At 45.8% G+C, this 9,590-nt stretch overlaps 1 protein-coding gene across 1 annotated transcript in view; it reads left to right on the top strand.

Moving 5' to 3' along the window:
- The first annotated feature begins 4,415 nt into the window (after positions 1–4,415).
- smtnl (smoothelin, like) overlaps positions 4,416–9,590 on the top strand; it is a 33,575-nt gene continuing 28,400 nt past the window's right edge. The window contains exons 1-2 of the mRNA XM_084065102.1: positions 4,416–4,611; positions 5,002–6,158. Coding sequence (XP_083921228.1) covers positions 5,430–6,158 — 729 coding nt within the window. The 5' untranslated portion in view covers positions 4,416–4,611; positions 5,002–5,429. The remainder of the gene's footprint in view (positions 4,612–5,001; positions 6,159–9,590) is intronic.

The raw sequence follows: 9,590 nt of genomic DNA, 5'->3' as shown, positions 1-9,590 counted from the left end.
CTATCCAGGGTGACCTGGGTGTAGACCTCAAGTGGAAAGGGGTCTAGCCTTGGACTGCGCCCTGGTGCAGGAGGCACAGGAGTGGGGAGGTCCGAAGGACTTAAGTGTAATATACATACATATTCCCAAAAATGGACCTTCACAGAAGTTAGAAATGTATTGATTCCACATTCGACGCTAACTTACAACATGAATGGCAGGGGTTCACTTCCAGCTATGACCTGATGGAACATGGAACTGTACTGTGTGCGCTACAAGTGAAACACCATAAGTGAGACCATCGTTCTGGACATGACGTAGAGGGCCAGCAATAGGTACAAGCTGATACGTGTATGAGACTCACTTCTGATGACACCTATGGGGAACAGACATCAAGCCTTGGGGAAGCTTGGGTTGCTCAGACTTTGAATGGTTCAGAGACTTTACATCAGTTCACTACTATTCTATGGTCACGGACACATGACCTCTCGTCTCTTCAGCCAGTGGAATATACGCAGCTGGGGTTGAACTCTTGCCTACTCTTTGTTGTTGTGGCCTCGACATGTGCAAACACATACATTTCTATCGATCTGGAGAGGACACAACACGATTTATGTTTATAGATACAATACCGAGGGAGACACACACACCAGAGCTATTAGTGCTTGGTCGTATCGTTATCTAGAACACAATTCGTTCTGCTATGAAATTATACAACAATATGACTACAAATATTACTTAAGTGCCAAACTTTGATTCGTGGGTAGTGTCAGAAGATTAAGTTATTTTTTTTTATAGTAAGTAAATATTACATTTGCAATGTTAATTAGACGTCATAGACCAAGAAAAATGTAATAATGTGTTCAGATAAAAAACAACCCTGTTAAGGGAGGTCCAGTGACAAGTGACAAACTGTTGGAATGTGTATTGTGAAATAGAATGCCACAATCAAATTTTTTGTTGTTTCAAAAGTAAACTAAAATTATGCAGGCCTAGTGTCAACCTAAGTAGTGGAACAAGGAAACATGTAGTGTATCTCATTTCTAGAGCAAATTTTAAAGGAGGGTAAATGACTCAAAAATAAGAATAATTGACAATAATCTAAGGAGATATATTAATGAATAACGTTGTCGCATAATAATGTATATATCTATATAGCTAAGTGTAAAACCAAAGACAATTTGTTAAGTGAAAGATGCCACAGTTACGTGAATTGAAAGGTAGTTGATTTCTGTTGCACTTGAGTTAGGCTGTGTTGTCGAGAGGCTCACGAGCACGTTGGGTGATGCTTGGCAGAACATTTATGACTACAGACAGTAGCTGCACGGTCCACGGCCTCTGAAGGGTGCACACTTCGGGGTGGTGTACGTGTTGGCTTCTGTCATGCTATTTTTGTTGTGTTTAACCGAAAGCGAAACTATGTGTGTGTGTGTGTGTGTGTGTGTGTGTGTGCTGCTCAGAATATCTCCCTGTTATGTTAATGGTCAGTGCGTTAAGTGGTACATTATGAGAACATGCCGGGTTTTGGTTGCAGAGTGGATGTCAAGTGATTTCATACATTGTGGACATTTGCGTTGCAGTTTGTTGCCAGTTGTGGAATGGCTGAAAACTACACTGTCCATACAGTGGACTTTACATCATCGATCGTGGCGCAAAATGTATCCAATTACGTTGCTGAGCATTGACCTAACTTTTATTTCTATTGCCAGGTGACCACTGATTGACCAAGGGTAGTGGGGAGGTCCGAAAGACTTAAGTGTAACCTTCCATTTCTCTAAAATAGGTCGACTGCTTGCAGGAGAGACGTATACACTTTTGGTGTCGTTAACCCTCCATTTCTCTGAAACAGGTCATTGGGTGCAGAAGAATAATGTCAATTGACCTGTGCATAAGGCACAGGAAAGTTGTTTTGTTGTGTTTCCAATTACATGTTGTGAACGGTCAAGGAGGGTGGCCTCTGCACATTCCTATGCTGTGTGCCCTGCCGGGTGGCAGGTCAAGGAGGGAAATAGTATGATAGCAAATGTAGAGTATAATTGAGATACTATAGTATTATACAGATACAGTAGTATAATGTTAAGTGTCTATACTAAGTTCATACTTGTAGAAGCATTCATGTCGAAGTATGTAATGTTTCCTTTAACCTTTGTTAAATTAATGTGCTTAGACTTATGGCGGGGTGACCAGTGCAGCTGATGGCGGGTTACCTGTTGGTATTTATCTATATATACTGTATATCTATGTGATGTTTCGCCATGCATAGATATGTATGTATGCAGGGTACCGGCGGTTGGCCGGTTCATTAGCTGTATTGGTCACTCATCTATATATACTGTATATCTATGTGATGTTTCGCCCTGCATAGATATGTATATATGCAAAATAGTTGACCTCTCGATCAATCTGTCATTTTCTATGGTTGCTTTTGACACTTAAGTGTAAGGAAGGAGAGACAGTGACACGCACACACAGTCCATTGCATACACAGATCAAAGACTCACCACCAATCCCCCACCCATTTTTTTGATATCAAGGAGGGTGACTACACAATTAATTTGGCTAGTACCCATATCGCTCTCAGCCAGAATACACATGGCAATTGATAAGAGATCAGATACAGAGGAATCCCAATACACACCACATAAACATTATATTGCCACCTGGGCCCCCATGCTGAACTTGACGAAGAACACCCCTGCACTATATCTGCGCCCCGACTTTTCACCTCAAGGAGGGCACGGATCTGACTGGCGCTTGGGGTTGGGGCCCCTGTGTATAATATGGGGGGCTCCGGTCTCAGGCACTGGTAGGAACCTCCTCCGCCCCAGGAGGGTACGGACCCGGGGGGCTCGGGAATGGGACCTCCGTCTCTTAGCTCATTCAGTGCCAAGTACATTCGTTTATGGCGCTGGATGGGTTGGGGGGGGGCCTAGTCTTGGGGGGTGCAGTACGTTAGTACGACAGCGCAGCGCTCCGACGTTTCCAATACTAACCCTAACCCTAACCCTAACCCTAACCTCAAGCGGATGCCACATAGTCGGAGAAAAGGTCTATGCCTCCCAGTCTTGGACTCTGTCGGAACCTCCTCCTCCGGGCTCGGAAAAGTGACCACATCAACCAGAGGAAATGGAGAAGAAGAAACCAAAATGCACGCATATTACAAAAAATAAAAATAAATTAAAAATAATATTACACACTTTAGAAAAGTGGCTTGTAAAGGAAAACTCAGTGGGAGTGCCCCACTGAGGGACCCTAAGTTTAGCAATACAATTGTTGGAATCAAATGTCAAATTATGCAATTGTCCCCAATAAGAGCTCATGTCCAGATGGTAGGTTTGGGACTGCCCCAGCCTAGTTCAGAGTTTCCCCTTCAAAGAAAAGGGTTTTCCTCGGCTCACATGACTCAAAAAAGAAAAAAATGGGACCTGATTTTTTTTAAACATGCACTATGTTATGCTATAAAGTAATTGCTATAAAATACTGTTCACATTTAGGTGTTGTGGGTACTAAATTCGTACCCAAGGAGGGGTTGATGGTCCATTGTGGAACCTTGGGCCGTCAACCTTTACTTTATAGAGTGTGGAGCACAGAAGCTGTGCTCCAATTAGAAGGCCGAACGTGCCATCCACTGTTTTTGATATACTGAATGCTAAAGATAAGAACGTCAGAATTCTCCAAGCGCTCAACCGAACGCTTGTTTGCATGCAGACCTAGATGTGGAGCGAAATGCCTTCGTGATATATCAGGTCGTATTGTTTTAATATCATTAATTTGCTGTTCTTTTACTCACATAGTATAAAGGGAGTCTCCCTTGGTTGTCAATAAAGATGCCTTGCGCATGTGAACGGTAATTTCTGTGTATGTCGTCTATAAACTGGACTTTAGGGTTTATTGAACCAGAGTGACAGGTCAGTCACAGCACATCAGCGCGCGTGTCTAAACATATGTTTCCCATGCCAATAAAGCCCTTTGAATTGAGAGAGAGACCTAACAGCTGCACAGTAAAAATCTTTTGTTAATTTATCCATTTGTAACTCCAAAATATACACTCATGATTTTGCCTGCAGTAAATGTCTGTCTGTGAACAGGCAGCGGCGAGGAGAGACAGAAGTAAAAGATACAATCTGAATGATGTGGTTGAAAGAGAAACAGAGATGGGACATCTCGCTGTAAGAAGTTCACTCAGCAGGGGATTGACACTCAGGAGGAGGCGGGGGAGGAGGGGAAAGGCAACATAAACATGAGGAGTCCTTCCAACAGTTTACAGAGGGTCAGGATAAAGAGGCAAATGGTCCGCCTCCGTCCCTCCCTGCCTCCCCCACGTTTACTACACGTTTCTCTCTCTCCCTCTCCCTCTCTCCCCAGTTACTTCATTTCTTCATTCTCTGTCTTCCCCTCTCCGTTACTCCACCTTCCACTTCACAGCTCCCTCCCTTGTCTCCTCCCACATCCTTCCCCCTGGCCAGAGGAGGAGAGTGATCAACCTGAGAGAGTGGGAGACAGTTTTAAACAGGAGTCTCAGCAGGCAGTGCAGAGCAAGCGCACACACACACACACACACACACAGACACACACACACACACACACATTCCCACAGGGAAGACCGGACCGGACCTGGAGAGCTGAACTGAGGTATGGATTACTGCGATCGCACTCAAACGTATATTTATGGGATATACACACTCAAGATACATTTTATGCACACATAAGTCATGCAGCTGTGTGTGAGGATTACCTCACTGGTTTGTTTTATAGCCATTATGAAACATGTGCTGTTCGTTTTCCCTCTCACTACTAAAATATCTTTAGAAAACATGTTCTCTCTTGGTTGATCTCTCAGCATAACGGCTTAAAGTGTCTTCTGAACTGGGTTGCGAATGCACTGCGTTTGTCACTGCTTGCGCTGTTCCATGTTCACTTACAGATTCTTAAGTCATTCACCAACTCATTGACAAACTGTGAATCATCATCAACTCTACCTGTACTGGGTAATTAATAACATACCTGTTTTGATTTGTGCAGGATTCTACTCTCGACCTCCTCGAATGGCTTTTTACAACGGGTTTTGACCGCTGCTCACCAGCCGAAGGTCAAGTCACATACCTGTGTGTGGAGCTGCGTGACTGACAGACGAGTCTGAGAGAAGACAGGGGACAGAGCCCTTCCCCGACCCTACAGTACCTTTGCCTTGGAATGGACTGACCGCTGTCTGAGGGCACGCAGACCAGACCAGACCACAACCAGGACAGAGATCACAGAGTGGGGAAAGAGCAGATATTTGCCCCCCACAGACCCCGCCTACCCCTCTCCAACTGACCCCACGGAACAACGAACCTGGGTGCAGAATTTGTCCAGTGCCCCTCCACTGAATAACTCACATACTGTCACCTATAATCAGCGGTTAACTCACAGAGACATCTCTGTCCCCACAGACCGTCACGGCAGGAATAATGGAAGTCGTTTCACTGACTGACATAGGAGGAGACCTGTCTCCGCCGCACTCACCCACCGCCTCCTCCCCGGAGGAGGGGGAGACGGTGTGCGCAGCCCTGGCCCGCTACGAGAACACTGTCCGGGACGCCATCCGCGAGATCCACGTGGACGTGAGCGCGTTCAAGCTGGGCATGGAGCGCAGGCTGGAGGAGACGGTCAGCCTGAGCGGCCCGCTGGGCCGCGCCGTGGAGCAGCTCCAGCAGGAGAACCGCCAGCTCAGGGGGCAGCTGGAGGCTCTGACCCGGCAGGTGGAGCTCCTGACGGGGATGACGTGCGACCGCAGCGCCCTGCTCAACAACAACAACAACCACCACCACCACTACAGTCCAAATAACTCTAACCACGCTCAAAATCACAAGAACCATCACGGCGAGGTCCAGCCGAGCCACTCGGACGCAGGGGAGGTCGTTCACGGCAAGGGAGAGGCCCACACGCACAGCCACAACCACAGCCATCTCCACATCCAGACCCAGCTTCAGTCCCAAGCCCAGATCCAGGCGGTCCACAGCCAGCAGCCGAGCCCCTCGTCCCCGCCCGCCCACTCTCCGTCATCTCCCCCCTGCTCCAGCAGCCCCACCGCAGGTGTCAGGGTGTCCTCCATGGTGTCGGGCCCGGCGTCCGGCAGCAGCCCGTCCTCCGCCCGCTTCTCCAGCCGAGCCACCATCGCCGTGTCCAGCAAGGCCAGCGTGAGTACTGGGGTGTCTGTAAATTATGGATGGCTTGGAGCTAATGCCGTGTGATGGACACGTTTATTCAGGGCAAGTTAGAGTATCAGGAGCATCACATGTCGCCTAATGTATTGGTTCTCAAACTTTTTCATGTCAAGGACCCCCAAATAGACACTTATTAGACCGCGGACCCCCATTTGAAAAGATAAGCCAGGGACCCCCATAAGAGAAGATGTTTTACAGCTCTAGCAGTGATTCTCAACCATTTTAATTTCAAGGACCACCAGTTTGACATCCATTAGGGCTACGGACCCCCATTTAATGGCATTTCTATCTCTGGGACCCCAATTCATATTGTAAAATCAATGTTAATTTAACTCTGAGAGTGTACAAATGGAAACAAATGGACCGTTAGGGTCCATTTGTTTCCATTTGTACACTCTCAGAGTTACAGACCCATAAGGGTCCATTTGGTTCCTATAAATCATTTAGCTGGGGACCCCCTGGTATCCCCTCAAGTACCCCTGGGGGTCCCCGGACCCCACTTTGAGAACCAATGGCCTAATGTATGTGCAGCGTAGTCTGCATGCAGTTGGAGGCCCCAAGGGAAAGCACCGTAAAACATGTAATCTTAATGGTGTGCTCTACCCTTTGAGCTGTAATCTATAAAAACACATATATATATACTGTATATATTTAGAATGTTGCGAGAGAGCCGTAGTGGAAAAGAGCAGAATATGAGTTTAATAAAGCCCAGCAGATTTGTGGGTGATGTGTCATACCAGGCACTAGTTGTGTCATTGTGGTTGCACAACAGGCCTCCATTAGGATGCTTAAAGATTTATGAAGTACAGTAATATGAGCAGACCAGGCTCCTAGGAGGCAGGGTTAGTTTGGCAGCGTGGTTTGTGAATCTTTGTCAAATATGTATCAGCATTTTAGAAATGAAGGCTCTGGTTTGTGAGTATGCCCCTGCTGAAATAGAAGAAGAAACTTAACTTGCTGACAAAACTATAATCAACAGCAGTACCCACCCCAGTTCCGGACCCATGCAATCTGCTAGGCACAGTTCTTATCTATGCTGAATTCCTAAAGGATTTTTAGTCGGACATAAGTCTAACCTGTGACAGGGGCCTTAAAGGAGTAAGCCTCATGTATCTCGTCATCAGTCATTTTCACAGTATGAGGAACACACCTGGTTCCTATTGGACCAGGTCTGGGTTATAATATATCACAGCTCTGGAGGCAGAATGGGCTGCTCAGGTTAAATATGGTGCAACGCTGACCAAAGTTCTTACTGCGTCTGAATGTTTTAGTGTTATAAAGAACAAATTCATACCATTAGCTTGGGACACTGGCTCGTGGAAACATAAACATATTGCCTCGTTTGTCACACATGGAACGTCCGAGGAGAGGCCTCTTAACTCGATTCTGCTGTTAAGGTTTAGGAGCCGGTGTTAAGCAGTTTGCTGATCCACATAACAAACTGTTTACATTAGTGTCCTCTGCTGCCTTCTTGGTATTCACCATGTTGTTGACCACCATTCAACACAAGTTGAGTTGAATATAAACTTCTTGTCTATTTTCTCTCCAAGATGTCAGGCGCATTTGACAGTAGCGGGGTTGTTCTGTCATATCAAAAGTAAATATTTAGAAAGGAGAGAGAATAGATACCAGCTGAAAACAATCGGGATACTTTTCCTTAGTCTTTGGCCTTTCCATCCCTAAAAGATGTTGAGTTTGTGTGTGGGTCCATGTGGGCACTCTGTTCTCTGTTTATGGTTAGGCCGCTGTTGTGGCCAGTGACATACAGTATGAGCTCACTCAATGAGATGGAACTTGGATGGAGGAAAGGAGATGATTTGATGATGGACTTTATGGACTCCTTCACTTGAACCCCAGCATCCGTATTCAGGGGCGAACATTAGGCAGAAATAGCAGATCTACAAGCTCACGCGTTGTGAGTGTTGGCTATTTTTGACGAGATTTGGTGTAGAGGGAAAAAAGCAGTCCAACTACAGAGCCAACTCAGGCCCTGTTTAGTAAGTCTACTCTAGAGGGTGTAAGTGGTTAAGTTATTTTTTGACTCTGTGCCCCCAAATCTTTGCTTAGTTTAGAGAGACAAAAACAAAGCAGTTTTTCTGCATTACAATGTGGCATTGGATTGTGTGACATCATAAGCACCTTGAATGTGACTTCATTTCTCATTCAACAAGTCTCAGGTTCTGGATCGTGTTTCAGCTTAGTACATCTGTCTTTATTTAGAGTCAGTGTGAGAAAATTCCAATCACCTGCAGTCTAACACACGTCTGGACGTCACAAGCTGTTTATTACTATATTACCCAAATGTCCACCTGCTCTTTTTTGTGTGTGTGGAAAGTATAAGTGCCTCCATTCATCCTTTGATCCTGTCAATATTGAGATTCTGTTTTTAGGCCATTTGGTGCAGCCTCATGACATGTTTTGTTATGTTGGTTAGCTGAACTCACAGCTGCTCTCTGAAACACACACACACACACACACACACACACACACACACACACACACACACACACACACACACACACACACACACACACACACACACACACACACACACACACACACACACACACACACACACACACGCACGCACAATCAGTCACACAGATAGATCGATAGACATAGACCCAAGTCTAGCAGATCATACATACATTCACATGTAAAGGAGAGAGGGATAGAGTGTGTGTGTGTGTGTGTGTGTGTGTGTGTGTGTGTGTGTGTGTGTGTGTGTGTGTGTGTGTGTGTGTGTGTGTGAACAGAATGTAGACATGATCAACGCACGCACGCACGCACGCACGCACGCACGCACGCACGCACGCACGCACGCACGCACGCACGCACGCACGCACGCACGCACACACACACACACACACACACACACACACACACACACACACACACACACACACACACACACACACACACACACACACACACACACACACACACACACACACACACACACACACACACACACACACACACACACAGACATTATGCAAATGGCCACTACTCATATAGCACTCATTACCAAAGTATGTGGAGCACCTGAAAGAGGAATGTAATCTGCTGTAAGATCATCAGGTCACTTGTAAACAACACAAGGCTGTTCTTGTGTTTGGTGGAGATCCCCTGATCCCAGCCAAACTCATTTCACATTAATGTTTAAATTAGATCAGATACCATCTACAGGATGTAACGCAAAATACTGCTTTGAATAGAACGTGTGTGGAAGCATGTCATCATTGCTGTCAGGCAGAAACCTTGTAACTATACTCCTTTTTAGGTTTTTATTTTTTTGCCCCATGAATCATAAATGAAGGCCCTATTTCTTATGTGTTGTATCACAGTGTCGCGCAAAAGTAGCGAAAATAGTTGATCTTCAAGCTCACAACGTGTTGCCACTAC

Source organism: Gymnoscopelus microlampas (assembly GCF_963454915.1).
Source record: "Gymnoscopelus microlampas genome assembly, chromosome: 8".
Classification (NCBI taxonomy): domain Eukaryota; kingdom Metazoa; phylum Chordata; class Actinopteri; order Myctophiformes; family Myctophidae; genus Gymnoscopelus; species Gymnoscopelus microlampas.
Note: the sequence above shows the minus strand (reverse complement) of the source record. Positions and strands in the feature narration are given on the sequence as shown.